This window comes from Gallinula chloropus (assembly GCF_964237585.1).
Source record: "Gallinula chloropus genome assembly, chromosome: 4".
Lineage (NCBI taxonomy): Eukaryota > Metazoa > Chordata > Aves > Gruiformes > Rallidae > Gallinula > Gallinula chloropus.
In genome coordinates, this window is record NC_140088.1 from 29,698,248 (window position 1) to 29,716,796 (window position 18,549).

Here is an 18,549-nt window from a genome sequence, read left to right on the forward strand (position 1 = left end):
TAAATTACTGGAAATGAGAAATAAATTTGCCTCACTTCTCCACTTCCATGAATGAATTCTCTCTTGCAATCATGTTTATTACACTCAATTAGTTTTTCTCTTTTTACATTCCATGTAATTTCATTTCATCTCATTACCAGTAAAATCTATCCACTGCCAGTGTATGATATGGGTATCATGGAGCTGTCGGAACCTGCAAAGGAATAGCTACATATGGTGGACTCTGGTGCTGCCATTTGGCAAAACTGAACTTCAGTGATGTAGTTAGAGTCTTGACCTTTCCTTGTTACATGCAGCCCTGTAGCCAGCTAACCATTTTTACAAGGTCTCAAAATAAACTTCCTTGGTGAGAAGGAAACATGCAGACTATGATTTTTAGTTCACTCTTGTGCTAGCTTACCAAACTATTATCTGATGCTAGTAGATGATCTGGTTTGTGCTCAAGATCACTTTTTAGTAATGTAAAGGTACACTGAAGACAAAATGTGGCTTTTGACCACCACAGCTTTCTCCAGACTTGGTTACAGAGGAAAACTCAACCATAATAGCAAGCTTCCCGTGCCAGCATGATCCCTCTTGGGGCCCAGAGACTGGCTCTGGATCTCCTCTGCCACCTCACAGCACTGGCAGGAGCCATTCTTGTCAAGTCTTCTCTTTCCTTGTGTATTGGCCAATTCTCTTGTCTTTCTCAGTCCCTGAAAATAAAGTCAAGGACCAGATCCAGCATCCCAAGAAGATCTGGGGAAGCTTACAAAAAACTCTCCTAAGGGAAAAATGCCACATGAGGAAACTATTGTTCCCTGTTGTTTTTTTCACAACATGCAATCGTTATAAAGGTTCAGATTTATACAGGCTCAGGTGAACGCAAAATGGGCAACCTGTGCTCCAGCTCTGCAGAAGCAGGAAAAACACACACTAAGGTAAACCACAGCACCCCGAGCAAGGGTTTACATATACAGGCGGCTTTTCTGCTGTCCGATCTGAAACGGAGCACCCCAGTTTTAAGGAGGATACCGACTGCCTTTTACCTGAGTGAAAGCCAGAGCCACGGGGGAGCACTGGTGAAGACCAAGACGCCTTCGACAGCTGAAGGCCAAATCCCGACCAACGCCCGCTTCCGCAGCGCCAGGTTTCCTTCAGGGAAGCCCAGGCCAGCGTCCCTCGGCACTGACCCCTGAGGAGACCGCGGACCCCGGCTCGGCTCCCCAACGGCCGCGGCGCGTGCCGGCAGAGGGCGGCAGAGACCGGGGAGCGGCGGCGCGGGAGCCGGGGCACGGGCAGGCAGCTCCTTGCGGGGCCCGGCAGCCGGCGAGGGGTGCTGCCCCACGCACCTCGCCTGCCCTGGGCACAGTGGCAGGAGCCGGCCGCACGGAGAGCAGCAAGCGCCTTCTCAGCCGCTCAGCACTGGCGCGGGCCCGCGAAGGGACAGGTCGCGACAGACTCCTGTCGTGCCCCGTGGAAACCCTCCCTGGTGGTGGGAGAGTACCGGCCGACACAGAACGCCGGTACAGCGGGTGCGGCTCCTCAGGCTGCACATGACCGCTTCCACGCTCTGCGGGGGCAGACGGCATCGGTGACCGCATGGAGACCGGGCGGGCAGTTGCAGGCTGGAGACAGGAAACAGAAATTAGAGACACAGTACTGCCTGCATCCAGCAACCTACAGCCGGAGCTGCGGAGGAAGCCAGCAGCATCAGCAGGATAGGTGACCTACTTAAAGCTTTGTGGGGCACCAAGTCCCCCATCTCCTGGGAAGGCTGTTCCCATCTACAAGGAATGTATTTCACCAGAAGTTAGTGAGATTACCTCTGAGCAGAAACTCAAACCACCGCTGTTGGCCAATGGTGGTAGGAGTGGCTGGAGAGCAGCAGCAACCAGAGCTGGTGCCTACTGCCATGAGGAAGAGGCCTGCTGATGCCACCCACGCTGGTGTGGGGCTAGGAGCTTGCCCCGGGCCTGTCTGGGAGACAACTAGAAAATTAATGGGAGCAAGATACATTTGGAGACATTCCAATATAGTCTGTGATATACAATTAAAAACATTTCGTGTACTTTGAAACACAGACCACAGAATTGATGTGTTACTTCTGTAATGGCAGGAGGATTATGGATCAGACCAAACCACCATCAGACTCCAAGGGAGTACACTCAGCTTTGGAGCAGGCTCAGTAAGCAGTCGATATCATCTCGAAGTCATGGAGTGCCATTGTTATCTCCGACACTGTGTGAACTTGTTTTGACACCTGAAATGGAATAGATCACTGCCTATTTTTAACCCACAGCAGGCCAATGAGAAAAAAAAATCAGTAAAACACAGCAGGTGTTTTGGTATAGGGCAGAAGGAGCTGAACAATGCAGAGTAAGGTGGGACAAATGTATCAGGTCAAAGAGATTGGAAGGGAAGAAGGGGTAAATTCTTCTCCCCCTACCCCCCCACCCCCAGCACAATACCTGTTAGGAAGGAGATCCTGTTACTTCATTGTGTGCCTAAATCTTAGGGCCCACATTTTGTTTATTTTCAGTAGATATAAAATGTTGAAGAAATCCCATTTCTTAGCAAAACTGAAAATTGTAAGAAGCAACACCATACACACAATACTTGTGATACATTTTTCACCTTGACTAGAGTGTATCAAAACTGCCTGTCAGACACTTCAGCATTCTTCAACCCAGTGGGAATTGGGAGCATTCACCAGCCCAAACACAGGGTTAGAAGATCAGCTCTTTGTCAGGAAAATGCTGCGATTGTGGGCATGATCTCTTAAAGAATTCCCCTTCAAATAGTGGGAATCTCCTCTCTCCAAGACTGAAACTTTGGTGAAGGGGAAACAATTGAGAAGGTTTCTGGGTTTGAGATTTGCTTTTTGCCTCCACTATGTCCCTCAGCCCCATGGAGACAAGTCACTAAATCTGCATTAGTTCTCCAGTTCCTGTAGTCTGTAAATCAGCCAGAACTCCTCCTGACCCTAGTGGGAGGTTTGCATGATTAAAGCCTGCAGAAGAGAGACAGGAGTGAAAAATCACATACAAGCCCCTTCCTTTTCTTTTTAAGAAAAAAAGGTATTTCTAGAAATAAGAAATCTTTTCTGCTCCTAAGGGCAAAATTTGGGAGCGAAGTAACTGTTACATGTGTATATCCTATTATTTGTTGACAAGTTTCACACAAGTAACTTGCTCAAATCTCTTTGAAAACACTTCCTTTAATATAGGAACACAGGAGATAGATTAAAAGCATGCAGGTCTTTTGCTGAATGCCAGAGGCTCTGGAACACTGAACTCAGCACTTTGTAAAATTATCTCCCTTCAAAAGAATTTTCTACTGTACTGAAAGGAAAAGAGACGCACAAGCCAAGTAATGCCAGAGAGAATTGAAGACAAATCCATTACACTTCATCTTGCTCACACAACCCTCCACTCATCAGACAAACTCAGGTTTCAAACACAGCCAGCCACACCTGGCAGCAGGCTGGACAACTGAAGCGCATCAGCTAGGGAAGGTGCTAGAGCATCATGGAAATAGCCCACTGAAGGGCAACAGCGCCCAAAGGAGTATCTGTGGCACTCACTGCCTCATCATTTGTTATCCCACACCAGCTTGTCACAGCTGGCAGTGGCGCGGTGGGGACAGCAGTAGGAAAGGTGATGGCACCTCTGGCTTCAGGGAACAAAGCTGATCCTCTCTGCCCTGGGCTGGAGCTGCCAGCTCAACACTCCCCAATTCAGGGAAGTCCACACTGAAAAACTAGCTTTCAAAGGTGCAAGAGAAGTCCAGAGCCAGTGCATTTTCAAATGTGCCTGGGTTATTTCTGCATCCTTGTTCTCTCTCTCTAAACAGAAGTGTGGTTGCTCTCTTCTACCAACATACCTTTAACTAGCCACAGTCCTAAACAAGTAGAGATCTCTATGTGCCAGCACGGTAACCAGCCTGACAGGACCTTGGCCCTGGCTGTGACCTTTCTAGAGCTCTATTTACCTGAAGGCCTCCAACCAGCCATTTGGAAACCACAATTAGCCCAATGAATAAGGAAAACTCTGTATAACAAACTTTGGGGAAATTACTCCACAAATTCTCCACTTGGGTTTCATTTCAATCCTTGTTATTAAAAGTTTTCACACAAATCCACTCTCATTACAAATGGTGAGAGCTCTGTGGATATCTATAGACATTTCTATCATACCGATCATTGTTACACCAGGGCAGCAAGCTGCAGGTGCATCTCAGGATTTAGCCTGGTGTATTTAAGAACCTTGCTGTCAAAAACTCCGATAGAGGATTTCAGCTGCCTTTCAACTTTTAGACAAAAGGCTTCATATCACTAACTTGGGCTGCAGTTTGAGTAAGCATGCATTCTAATATGGGAAAGATGAGATCTGAACTTGTCCTAGGCTATGAAGACTGGAGGATTGTGCCATATAGCTCTGAGCAGCTCCAGCTTCCCTTGAAGCCTATGGCAGCAACCCAAAATCTCTCTGGATCAAGTCTTCACTCATTCAGAAGGTAATTCTCCTGGGATTTTCAGTAAGGTCTATTTTTCACTCCTGAAACTGCTTCTATGCTACTAAGTTAGGGTTTCTGCCATTGGAGGTGAGGCTTCCCTTCCTGTCCTTGATTTCTCCCTTTTTTTCTTCTTTTTTAAAAACAAACATAGTGATTGGTTCAGTTTTCTTTTTTTTAATTTTATTGGTTTTCCTTTTTTTAATTGATTGGTTTGCTTTGTTATTTTTATATAGTTCCTGTTATAGACCAGAGTAGGAGTGGTTCAGTGGTGCTAGATCATGCATAGCAGCAGTCAAGAAGGATGTTAGGAGACTGGATACCCAAAACACAGAACTATAAGCAGTAAGCAGCTTGACAAGTCTGAGGCTATGTCAGTGAGTAGTACATTGAAGACTGACAAGCTCCTTAGGAAAAACAGACCTCAAACTGTCAAGAGTGCTAAAACTCTAAGATGGAGAAAAGTCACTTAACTTTTCATTCCTTCCTTGTATCTGTGTTAAGAAACACTGCCAAAACCAATGATGATGCTGGTACAAGTAGGATAGAAATGAAATGGAAGAATAAAAGACTAGAAAGAATAGAGAACTTGTCATAACAATGTGGGATTTAAAATCTGTAGCTACAATTTTTTTCCTCAGTTCAAATAGTATCAGTTTATACAGTGACTTCTATGTAAAAACAAGTAGCTGACTGTTAAAAGTGCATTTTATAATGATAAATGAAATCAAGTTAAGTTTCCTTGCTAAAACAAAGTACATAGGGATCAAAGTTTCCATGAACTACAAGCAACTAGGTAATACAGCTTCAGAAAGGTGTCTGGACCACATCTTAAGCTGACATAAGTCATCATAGCTTTAAGAAGTTAATTGACTTTAAGCTACTAAAAATCGGATTTATGATGAGTATTCTTAGTATAAGTAACAGACTCGTTTGCTTTCTGCATATAAAATACCAAAATTAACTTTATTTATTACTGTGTGTACTAATTAGTCTCAAGCCTTCACTAGATTTAAAAATACATATGCTTCATTATAACAGCAGCCTTTTCAGTTGACAAATACTAAATCGTTAAAAAATTATGACTCTTAAAAGCCATTAAAAGCTATTCAACAGGAAACACTGTAAATGTGGCCTGCTGGTGTTATTTTTCCCACTGAATAGTCAGCTTTTGACAACTGACTTTACAAGCACACAGCAAAAATGCATGCAAGGCATGCAGAGTAATCAGCTGCCAGCAGAACCTACACCCACCCCAGAAGCCCCATGAGACTCCCTGGGAATTGTTTATAAAGTAAAGGATAAGACTGGAGGCTCTTTACAATAACAAGAGAATTACAATGCAGCAGCCCACTGCAGCGCAAGGAGCTGATGATGGATGGAGTATCATTCTTTTCTGAGTGACAAGTAAATGAGGCAGATACAATCTCACTTTTAATACAGTTGTCAATTTGTAAGCTAACCTGAAAAATCTCTTGTGAGGAAAGCACAACATTATGCAGAAAGGCAGACACATTAATAATCGGTCTTTTCACCTGTTGTGTGTAATACCTGCATGGCTTTGCAAGGATTTAGGCCTTCTGAAAACCTGGTTGCCACTATACGGACACAGGCTCTAGATTTGGTCCCCATTTCTGTCAGTCTCATTCACTGTATTTTACAGAGCTATGTCAATTTTTGTTTTTATCAATGTTGCTGTCACTTCTTTAAAAACAAAAGTCCAGAAGCTGCCAGATCTGACTGATTTTCTTGACATCCCCTGAATTTTTCTTATTTTCCTTGTACTATTGCTGTCATCTCTCCATTGCTTTCATTAAGATTTAATACTTACAGATTAGCTAAGAATCATATAATCTTATTAACCTGAGAAAAAGGATAAAGCAAAACCTTTTTTTATAGCCATGTAACAAGTGCTAAACAATTCAGGTGTCTCCTACAATGTTGTTTTTTTCAGGCCTGTGCAGGGCGATCCTAGGGAGACTGAGAATTTCTTTAGAGCACACCATCTTTCTGGGACTCTCAGGAAAGCCATGCTTCAATGAATGACACACCCCATTTCCCTGCTGCATGCACCCAACTCCAGGGCTTTTTCCACATTACTCTTAAGTAGGTTCCTTTCTCACACTGCATATTACTACTAGAATTTTTCCATCAGCTTAAGTTGCATCTTATTTTCTGTCTATGGAACCCATCCAGGACATATCTGCTCAAGGGAAAGAACAGCAGCATTGAAATCAACTTGCTTTCTAAAGAGACTTCTGGCCTCTGGACCAAATCCAGCTGCCATTGTTAATGTCAGAATGGGGTCGGGGGCCATGTGAATATACACAGTCTATATCCAGCTTCATATTCTCTTCAAGTCCTTTCCCATAATGTTTTGTTGAAAAAAATTTTAAAGCATCCTTATTTATTCATCTGTGAATTTTATTTACTCACTTGAACAACTCACAAAGGCTTGGTTGGAGTTAGGCTAGTATTACAATGATATACTAAGAATTTACAAAAAAAAATTAGAAATGGATCAAACAATTCCATGGTATTAGTGGAAATACTGAAAGTTCTACTCACTCCAACACAGAGAACTCCTTTGTACTAATCTTAATCTGCCAAAACATCTTACTGCAATAATAGATGCTGGTTTTACCATCTCTCACTTCAGGATGGTTTCTGATACTTTTAGAAAGCTCCCTGCAATGTACTACACTGGAGAAAAAGATGTCACTAAATCTAAACACAAGAGAGCTCCATACAAAAAAATATATAGATCATGTCTACATTTGCACATAAAACTTTTGACTCTTACAAGTTTGAATGTGTTTGTAAGGTGGCAGAATGAGAACACACGCTTCATGGTCACTGACAAGAGCGTACGTCACTCACTGCTCTCCAACTCAAATAAGATATAATTAAATTCAAAGCCTCTCTTTGTACCTGCAAGAACTGCCTTACAGAAATGTAGTGCATACAGTATACCTGTGAGCACACGTGAGTCAGACATGCTTGCCAAAACGTAATGCCAAGGTTGATCTCTTTCTTCAAGGCAGTTATGTTGAGGAACCGTATCCCTTGCATTGCCAGCATGGAACCAGATGTTTGCTTCATGCCTAACTAATGTTTCCAACTATCAGGACTCCAGGGAAAGTTTCCAGAAAAACCTGTCAATAATTTTGTTATTGATCCCAACAGAGAGCAACTCGTCCACCTGTCCTGTACATAAAAAAAAAACCCAGGAGAACTTTTCACTAATCATCCTCCCCATTAAGGCTACAAAGCTCAAGTCCCTGTCATATATAGAAAACTGATCTGAAAAAGAGGTCATCAGAGTGCCTATGTGGGAAACTCTCTATCTGTTTTACTGAGGCCACAGTGCTTGCTTGGTCACAAGGAAGAGATGGGATATTCTAATGGATGTTAAAATGGATATTTATTCACAAGTGAGAGCATGTGTGTGTGTGTGTTAGATGAGCAGAATATTTTGGCCCTAAAGTAGCTGAAAGCCTTCTTAACAAACTTCAATAAGATAATGAATGATCTAATATATCTGTTTTGAGCTTAATGGTCAAAACCAAAGAAACAATCACCATGAAAGCCTCAGGCATTTTCTTAAGGGATAAGAGAACAGTTTAATGTAAAAGCAAAGAAGCTACAAATGCTAAATAATTAAAATTGTTAAATTTGCACCATGGATGTCTGCTGAGGAAAGGAAAGTCACTGTATCTAATTCTTGATTCCTTTTTTGATCAACAAAGAGTGAGTATTCAAGTTACAACTAAGCTAATAGAGTAGTACTAAACCATGTAAAAAATACCACTTTTTGGAGAAGGAAGGTTACATCCATAATGTGAGTCTAATCTTTCTCATATTTTCCCCCACAGCATACTCGAGCATCTCCAATGACTTAGAATCTAAGCTTTGTATATCTATCATGCATATTATAGGGGGAAAAAAAAGTTGTTTTCTGCTTTGTTCAGTTATTTTGTTCTTCCTAATTTGTGCTAAATAGCATTCAATAAAAGAAAATCTGAAACATAAGGTATAAAGGGAGAGGGATTATTTTCCATCCTAAGAGTCGTAAGCACATAACAACGAACCAAAACCAAGCTGCTAAAGGCTCAGTTCAAAGATGAGAAGTTCGAAATCTCAGTTCTTAGTACTGATCTTTGCCGTGCCTCTAACCTGCTGCATGACATTGGTTAAGCCTTCAAGGCAGGGATAGTCTCTTCCCATTTACATTGCATCTAGCACATCAAGACTTCCAGGCTGTACTATAATATAAATATACGTCATCATAATCATCATAATTTTCTTTAATGGTAGTCTATAGACATACCTGCATTTTCAAAGCACTGCAGAGGGATTTACCCATGCAGCCCCCACCGATTTCACTGGAAGACAGTTTCCTCCTGACTTACCAATTTGTAGTTTGGGTGTGTGCACGTTAAAAAAGAAGTAGTTGGATAAAGTAGTCAAAGCAGTATAACCCTGCATTGTCAGCTATTATTCAAACAGACCACACCACAATCATCCCTGATGGATCACACAAGCATGTAAGTATCACCAGCAATACGCAGCAAAGAATTACTCCCGATTGCATACGTCAGCTGTACTGGTTGCACTGGGGGCACTGAGAAGCAAGATAGTACGCAGCAGATGCAAGAAACTAAAGGAAGTGCATCAAGAGTTTCACAGGGTTTACAGCTTACACAGGCAGATCAGGAGTTCGTTACTCTTCTTACAAGTCATCTTTATCAAAAGTGCTGTTTCCCTCGGTGGCTTCAACAGAAAACCTGAAAGTAAGAAACCTTCTCCCACACCTAAGGACACTGTGATACAAACTGAACAACGTTCTTTCAAATCAAAGTCTAAGTCTACAAACTCTTTTGATTGAAGTCTGAATACTCTTGCTAATAGTGAGGTAGTTTTTCAAGTACTTCATTCTGTTCATGCTAACTAGGGATGATTTGGTTATTCACAATGTGATTTGGTTATTCAACTTTATACTTTCAGGAAAAACTAGGTACAAAAGAGAAAAGCACCCGTGAGAGAGTGACCTGTAAGCTCAAGTAGCTCCTTCCATTATTCATTTATCTGTACAGGTAAGCAAGCATTGCAGAAGTCTGTAACATTATCAGTGAAATTATATCCTAGGACTTAATAAATGTCTGTCAATACAAATGTTAGAAAGTAAGAAGGGATCAATAGCTACACCTTACAAAATAAGATTACCAGGAATATAGGAAGAGAAGTCAGGAAAGCAGCATTGCTGTTCAGCATGACAACAAAGAGTAGCTTCTCCAGACAGTCATGGCTCAATAGATTACCAGTTGCAGCCTGCCTTTACTCATCTCACTTAAGACTATATTCTTTTGAACTGTAACCTCAGGAAAAATAAGTAAATTGTCCTGAGAGTGATCTGAAAGGTAAGAGCAACGTCACTGCAGAAAAAAAAACAACCCCAACCCTGAATCTGAATCCCTGTACTTTTTCTATTTAAATGCTTTTGAAATAAATTAATTCTGTATCTCAAATACAGTTTTCTAAGACTTCCTTTACTTTCCTGCTATATGAATGATGGAAGCAGAAAATACATTTTTATTTATTTGGCTTAGATTCAAAGTATTAAAGATAAAGCCACACATCAATTTATTTATTAAAAATATCAGAGGTGCAATTTCATCCTGGTAGCTCAGTTAAAAAAATGCCACAGCAAAACAAAATGAAACAGACACCAACCCTGTAATGAGAACTGCTGTTCTTATCACAAAAGACTTGGTAATTTACTTGTACAACTCAATGAAAGGAAGGCAGAAAAAGAACTTAGTGTGAAATGCCAGAATACAGCTGATTTCTCATCACTTGACCTTGCAGTTCTACAGCAGGTAAAAATAAAGTAGTCTATGCCTGAGGTCGGACTTTTCCATACAGCCTAAAATGTTAATCTCAAAAATCTCCTTTTGGAGTTCAGGCAGTTGTTAAGGCTATCATTTATTTTGATTTTTTTTTTCAATTAATAAAACAAACAAAAGAAATAGGTACCATGTAGTGATTTTCTGGACAGGGTTCTGACAAGGAAGTTTGTGCTTCAGAGTCAGAGCCTGCCGACAGCTGCACACTGATGAAGTGGTATAGGAACAGCCTCTGGATTACAGAAGATTATGCTTATTACAGTTTTACCTTTACATTTTTTGATATGTTTGTTTCAGAAAATCTAGAAGATCTTCTATATCACTGCTCTGTAGGGAAGGGAGTGAAGAGAGGAACAACCATCCTTCCTTCCAATTTGGTATTTCTGTGACAGTGCCTCTCTGCACATCGCTGTTGAGGTTTGAAGGTCTGCAGGCGCAGTCAGCTGAAGGAGGAGATTTGCCTTCACCAGGCAGGAGATGTCTGAAGTAGCCTGTAATGCCATTGCCTCCTATTGCCTCACCAGAGATACAGAATATATTGTCTGCTGAGTTTGCACTTTCATTTTATCACCATCTGTAATTGTTGAACTAATGCTTACTTCCTCATCTCCCTTTCTCATGCAATATGAGAAGAAGGAGAGAAGGAAGGGAAGGAGCCAGAGCACTAGACAGTCAAGTTCAGTGACTAATGGCACCAGAGTGAAGAAACCTGTTTTGTTTTGTGACACTGCTAGTGCTTTGCTATATAACCTTAGGCAAGGCACTTGAATCCTTTATGCCATAGGATTCTTATCTGTAAACATGTGATAACAACATTACTTTTCTCTGCAGGATGCTTTAAGATCCTTAGAGAAAAGGCAAAAGATTGTCTACATTCAGTTGCCTTTTGGAATTCATCATGGCAGGGTCCAAACTTTGTTTCAGATACGTGCTTAAGCTCTCAAACTTTTGAAGCTTTTGTGGCAGTTTCCTAAATCTGCAGACAGCCTGAAACAAAATTCCTGAGGGCTAAATATGAGCTCTAACAGTGTAAACTTCTAATGCCAGCTTTTTAACCATGAGTTATGTACGTACTCATCTGATAGGCTTATCCTACCAGAGTCAAGAGTTTGTCTCCATAATCTTAATCTTACCACCTCCAACCAAACTGCCAACATCTTTGGTCTGTCTCTGGCAGTGCTGCCTTGGGGGCTTCACTGGGGAGGCAGAGCCAGTTTTCCATACAGAGAGATGCGGTCAAGGGAAGATGGAATGATCACCTTCCAATTTCATCGCACAAAGCCAGGCTTGGATGTTGGATAGATATAGGCAGTCAGACAAGTTGGAGCAGCTTGACCTGTGGGGAGCATAAGATGTCTCTTCACATCACACCCTGCTCTTCCTGTATTGTTCTTTTTAAGAACAAAGTAGGAACAGACATTCCCATAGGAAATACATGCAAAATTAGATAAAAACTACGTGAGAAAGGCAAGGTACCACTGATAAAGGAGTCAGACAATTTCTCACTGCCCCATTTTGCCTTTTGTTGCACCTGATTCTGCAGAAGACAACAAGGAATTTCCAAGTTTCTGCCAGCCAGATGAGAGGAAGTATTTTCCTACTCTCCTGGAGTTTTGTGGTTTTATATCTGGGGCCCATTCCTGTTCAGCATTCTATCATCCATCCTGGGGCAGTGTGAGCTGCTGGGTTTGTCCCAGAATCCTTACAACAGGCCTTGTCAGGGCCATTTTTTTCTCACAGAACTGCGGTTCCTGGGTCCACCTTCCTCTGCCCTGGCATGAATAATGATCTTAGGCATAGTCTAACTGACATAGCTGAACAAAAGGACTGTGTGCTTTAGGAATGATCTTCCATCAGCAAACACTTCCCTCTATAAAGAAAGCACAGCACTCTACCACTTCTGACACATCATGAGAGCAAAACAACTTGCCCCTGAAATTGGCAGTGACAGGCTCTACCATGGGACAGGAATAGGCAATTTTACCACAGGGCTGCAGGGGTCAGGAAGCAAATTCAGCCAAGTGACCGGCACCCTGACTGTGTGTTCTCATTGCAACATGCAGTGACCACCTTGGTCTGGAGTCATTTAACCTGCAATAATACAGGAGAGGGATGTTAGCAGCAGGCACATGATCCGCGTGATCTCCAGCTCCAGGAATGCTGGCATTCGGTGGTCCCTCAGCCCACTTCCTCCCTGGACAGGAGGCTGCACACCTGAAACCACCATCACAATTACCTGCCTTACGCAGCCAGAGCAGGTTGTTTTCCCTAGACCATTCCTTGCAGGTAAATACAGGAAAAGCTAGTGCAACCCCAGAAGGTACAGATCAGCCGTCAGGTTTTGGAGAGTTGACCCCCTTTACCCATTGTAACACTCTGTAGCCACACGGAAAGGCATAGGTCTGCAAACACCCACGATGCAATCGCAACATGAAAATCAGTGCCGCAACCCTGGGTTTTATTACCATTTTTTACATCTCCGCATTTTAATCCGCACTCAGAGACCGATCCTATTCCCATCAAAGTACACAGCAAGCTCCCATTAAAATCTGGCTCAGCTAGTATTTTAATAACACTTAGACATTCCCATCCTTTGCATATTTCATCTGTGAAGTGCTTTACAAACATGAAGTTCCTAATTACAGGCGGGTGATTTACTAAAACTGGAAATTCCTCACAAGTTCTGGCTCTCACTTTGAAGCTCCAGGATTCGCTCCTGTCCCTCGGCAGTTTGGAAGATCCCTCGACGCCGCTCGTCCGCGGTGGAGGCAGGGCTCAGAGGAAGACGCGCAGACGACTACGACCCGCCTTGAAGTTTCCGCGCCGGCGGATTTCGGCGCAGAGTGCCGGGGCGGCGCTGCCCGCGGGCCGGCGGCCACCGCCGGGGCGTGAGCCGCGGGGGGCGCCCACGTGGTGGGAGAGGAAAACCCGGCGGCGGCGGCGGGACCCGGCAGAGCGCGGGGCGGCGGACGGGAGCAGCACCGGGCTCCGCACCGGCCCGGGCCCCTCCTGCCGGACCGCCGCGCCGCGCCGCACCGGGCAGGAAGGGGTGGAGCGGCCGGCGGAGCGCACGGGCGGGGTGCGGCGGGAGGGGAGGCATCCCGGCCATGCTGAAGGCGGGCGTGCGGGCGGCGCCGCGCCTCCCCTGAGCGCTCCCCATGGAGCGGCTGCCCGGCCAGTCCTGAGCCGGCGGCCCCGGCCGCCAGCTCGCAACCGTCCCCGATGGAGCCAGAGGAGCGGAAGATCTCGGTGTGGATCTGCCAGGAGGAGAAGCTGATCTCCGGGCTCTCCCGGCGGACCACCTGCTCGGACGTGGTGCGGGTGCTGCTGGAGGATAGCCACCACCGGCGGCAGCGCCCGGCGCTGCCCGAGCCCGGCGGCGGGATGCTGTCGGGGCCGCCGCACTCTTACTGCATCGTGGAGAAGTGGCGCGGCTTCGAGCGGATCCTGCCCAACAAGACGAAGATCCTGCGGCTCTGGGTGGCGTGGGGGGACGAACAGGAGAACGTGCGCTTCGTGCTGGTGCGCAGCGAGGCCTCGCTGCCCAACGCGGGGCCGCGCAGCGCCGAGGCGCGGGTGGTGCTCAGCAAGGAGCGCCCCGGCCACGGCCTGGGGGCGGCCCGCGCCAGCCTGGTGCTCACGCAGGAGCGGCAGCGGCGGGTGGTGAGGAAAGCCTTCCGTAAGCTGGCCAAGATCAACAAGAAGCGGCAGCAGCCGCTGGCCAGGGAAGCCTCGTCGGCGGAGAGGATGGAGACGCTGGTGCACCTGGTGCTGTCACAGGACCACACCATCCGACAGCAGATCCAGCGACTCCGCGAGCTGGACCGGGAGATCGACAGGTACGAGGCCAAGATCCACCTGGACCGCATGAAGCGGCACGGCGTCAACTACGTGCAGGACACCTACCTGGTGGGGACCGGCGGCGGGGAGCCGGAGCCGAGCCGAGAGCCCGGGGGGGTGGCTCAGCCCGCCGCCGGCCGCCCCGAGGAGGACTACGCCAGGAAGTGCGAGGAGGTGCTGCAGCTGCAGGAGCAGCGGGCGCAGCAGGAGGAGCTGCTGGAGCACCTGGCCGCCGAGATCCAGGAGGAGCTCAACGAGCGCTGGATGAAGAGGCGGCGGGAGGAGTTGGAGCTGGCGGCGGGGCCCGGCCTGGCCGAGACGGACTGCGACACCACGGAGCTGAGCGGCGGCGGCGGCGAGGGCGAGTTGCACCTGGAGCACGAGCGGGTGAAGACCCAGCTGAGCACCAGCCTCTACATCGGCCTCAAGCTGAGCACGGACCTGGAGGCCGTCAAAACCGACCTGGACTACACGCAGCGGGCGTGGGAGGACAAGGAGCGGGAGCTGCAGCGCCTGCTGGAGACGCTGGGCACCCTGGACGTAGCGGAGGCGCCGGCGGAGCCGCGCGGGGCGGCCGGCGGGGGACGGCCGGCAGCGGCGGCGGGATGCAGCGCTGCCGGCTGGGTGGAGCAGGCGCGGGCGCTGCGCAAGGACCGCGCCGACAACGACGAGGACTCGGACACGGGGCTGAGCTCCATGCACAGCCAGGACTCGGACTCGGTGCCCGTCTGCGAGTCCCTCGTGTAGCGCCCGCCGCCCAGCCGGGCCCCGCAGCGCCAGGGAAAGAGGACGGGCTCCGGCCTGGCTCGCAGCGAAACTGGGCGCGGTTCGGTCTCTGCCCGGTGCCCCGTCGGCGGCGCAAGGTGGTCGCCGGTGCGGGGCTCGGCGGTAACTGGGCGAGGCTGGCGGGGGGGCGGTGTAGGACTGCGGGCGGGGGGGGGGTACGAGAAAACTCCCGGTGCAGGAGACAGTGGCACAGAGGAAACATTGTAATTTTAGCTCTTGGGTTGAAACTTGTTCTAACTAGTCATCCGCGGGCAGCGTTTAGGCGGGCTCGCCGGTACTTTCATCTAAGGAAGAGAAACCCGCAGCGTGTTTGTGTTTCATTCACGTCTGGGGTTGCTCGCTCCTTCAGTCCTACCGCCTGCTTCCCTCCGAAGGGTTTCTCTTGCTGGGCCTTTTAATCCTACGGTTCCCCGCGACATCCCCACCGTAGCGCAGGCTACTTCGGCTAATCTCTGTGAGTAACATGCCAGGACGCACGCTCTGTAGAGTAAACCAGTTATCTCCTTAACAGTTTCTCAGCATTGCAAGTCAGATGGTAGGTTATACTGGCTGTCATTTACAAATACACCCAGCTCTTCTACAGGCAAAAAGTCACTGAGGCTAAAGCTGCTGCTTACTTAAAAACTACAGAGGAAAAGAGGTGTCACTGGAATCTCCCGGGGCACGAGTTTTTGGAAGGTGGTGCAGTTCCTTTTGGCAACAAAAAGTGGTGATCAATCATCTCTTTAAAAAAAAAAAACACAGAAAACTAAATCAAAATACAGATTAACATGTTGTATTAACTCTGGGTAGTGCTTTTCCGTATGCGTAGATAAGAGTGCTTTGTTTAACAGCATACTAAGAAGTCTAATAGCATCGATGTTCATTTGACAGTCATTGAAAGTAATTAGCAGTGCCTGTATGTAGACAGCCTTCAACTACGTTTTTTTCACTAGGCTAGCTGGTATTTGGCTGAGCTCGGTTATGTAGTTAAACAAAGTACAGAATCAGCTTGAGCTACTGTTTTTAATAATACAGTTCGTATGAGGCCAAGAGATACAATGATAAAAGCATGACTCAAGCCCTACCTGCACTAACGCTTAATCTTTTCAGTTATTCCAGTAAAATAATACAGCATCAGCTGTAACATGCATTTCACTTAACTGCCAAATCTCCTCTGCAGCTTAACACTTACTGAAAATATATGATCTGCTCTTACAATAAGAGATGTTAAGGATTTTTATATTCCAGAATAATTGTAGAAACAGTTTAAGTAGTGAGAGACCAGAGAATGTTTAGTCAGGTCTGACTGACGGTGTGAACTTTTTAAAACTTCTGAGATTATTATTTATGTAAGGCTATTTATGAAAGTTTTCACTTAATGATAAGAAATGTGTAAAAAGGGGTACACCAATAGACCAGTTCTTTACTTTCAATAAAACCTCGCAGCTTCATCACCCGAAGACCAGTTTCCACTCTTTTGCAGTGTTCTTGCTGTTTTGAATTCTGTTGGACAACAGAAGAATGGACTCTGCAACCGGGCAGTGTGAGGATTGGAGATATACTGTCTGCGGATTTCTTGAGGCTATGCAATTCCCTATATATGCTATCATTCTAGATTAACGTTATTCCACTAAATGGGTCTCAGTTGTAAGAAACTGTGGTTTATTTTAAACACTGATTATATAATTGTTTTAGTCAACTTTGGAAAATATTTAAGAACCTATTTTTAGAGCAAATAAAACTCTTAAGATTAAATGAGTGTTCCAAATTGTGACTTAAATATATATATATATATGTGTCAGGTCTGGGATTTTGTTGCGTTATCTTGTGGTGTGGTTTACTCTGGTGAAGCAAGTAGATAACCGAATCAGACCTTTCTGATCTGTCTCATGCCAGCATCATCCCCTCCCTTCCTGATGGCACAAGGGGCTCCCCTCAGGTACAGGTAACAGAGTGTGCATTCCTCGGATCAGTCACTGCAGGGGTAGCATAGTGGCATTTAGAGGTGGTGGCATACGTCCAGACGGATAAATTTCACCCCAGTTGGCAATTAAATCTATTATATGGAAGTAGAGCTGCAGGATAAGTTGGGGGGTGGGGGAGTCACATTGTTGCACCAGTGCAGATGTAATGGGTGGGTGATGCAAGTGCCTGTTGATAGCTTCTCCAGTGACTGATGTAAGCAATAAACCTGAAATTGCTTTACGTAAGTTCTCCCATTAGCCACACCAAGCAAATAAAAAGCAAGCACGTTATAGAAATAAGCTGCAACAGGCTGTACATCATTATGCTATTGATAGAGGCGTCAGGTATTTTCTGAAGCACAAGGTGAAGAAAGCCAGCAAGTTCAAAATTATAAAGCAAAGTCTGTCTATGGGTCCTCAGCTAGGAAAAGCCTCAAAACCAGGACAAAACCACTTTTGCTCTGGGTCACTGAGGGACATAGCTGTAGGGCACCATGCAACGCTCACTCTTGGCCTATCAGTAACCCAGGTTATGATGCAGTGAATGGTGACCCTGCTGAGCTGCTGGCCCCTGTCCCATGAGGACAGGGGTGAGAACACTGCAGGTGGCACTGTAGTCTCAAGATTTTGATGGGAGCTGCAGTGACTTCCTACAAGCCCATATTTTGAATGTGGAGGTGAAATTGGGTGCATTTGATATTTAAACAGCTACAAATGCAATTGCAATGGACTCAGTTTTGTTCCTGCACACAGACTGAATTCAAACACCTTCATAAACTCCTCTTTCAAACCATTACTAAAACATTAGTCTACAAGAGGAAATAATTGTTTGCATTGGACCAGGTACTTCTCCCTTCCCATCCTCTTACGGACTTGCACATCCTTAGATAATAGAGAAAAGCCACAGGGTGGTTGGTTTTGTCAGGGAATTTGGCTCTGGGGTTTTGCTGGGCACATAGCCCAGGGGTTAGGAGAGCTGATTCAGAATCACAGGTAGAAGGGCAGGATTTTTATCTCCTTTCCAATTATCAAAGTATGGAAGAGACAGCAGCAGAAAAAACTCCAATCCAATACAGTGACAGTAGTCTACCTTCCAACACCACCAAGAGAGAGGCAAAAGCTCCAACCAAACCCTGCCTTTTTATTAGATTTTCTATAATGTTCTCTTACATCTTTGAATCTAGTCTACTGTTTCTCTCATCCTAAAACCAGAGAAGCAGATAGAGCCATGAATTAAATGAAAAACTATCAGCATTACAAACCATTGAAGTTAAATCTATGTATAGTACCACAGTGTTCTATTTATTTGACACCCTGGATGCTTCTCGAAACAACCAACAAGGACTGAGACTGCCAGGCCTCTTTGAGACACCATATCCTCAGAAATCAAAGGGAGTTTTGTCCACGACACATAATCAGAGTAGAATCAGGCCTCAGTTTCAGGCACCCTTTAAACAAGCATTATCAGGCACTAGCACACAAGTCCTCTCTGTTTGCTGCCCTTGGCCACATTTTTTCTGACCCTACATGGCACTTTCTTTTGTGCCTTTACAAGAGTTTTTGTGACCAGATAGTGA

At 45.6% G+C, this 18,549-nt stretch overlaps 1 protein-coding gene across 1 annotated transcript; it reads left to right on the forward strand.

The window, feature by feature from the left end:
- Nucleotides 1–13,622: 13,622 nt before the first annotated feature.
- RASSF10 (Ras association domain family member 10) lies at nucleotides 13,623–14,987 on the forward strand (the record flags this gene model as incomplete). Its single annotated transcript, XM_084262794.1, has 1 exon — nucleotides 13,623–14,987. The coding sequence occupies one exon, from the start codon at nucleotides 13,623–13,625 to the stop codon at nucleotides 14,985–14,987; it is 1,365 nt and encodes a 454-aa protein (XP_084118920.1).
- Between the last annotated feature and the right edge of the window lie 3,562 nt (nucleotides 14,988–18,549).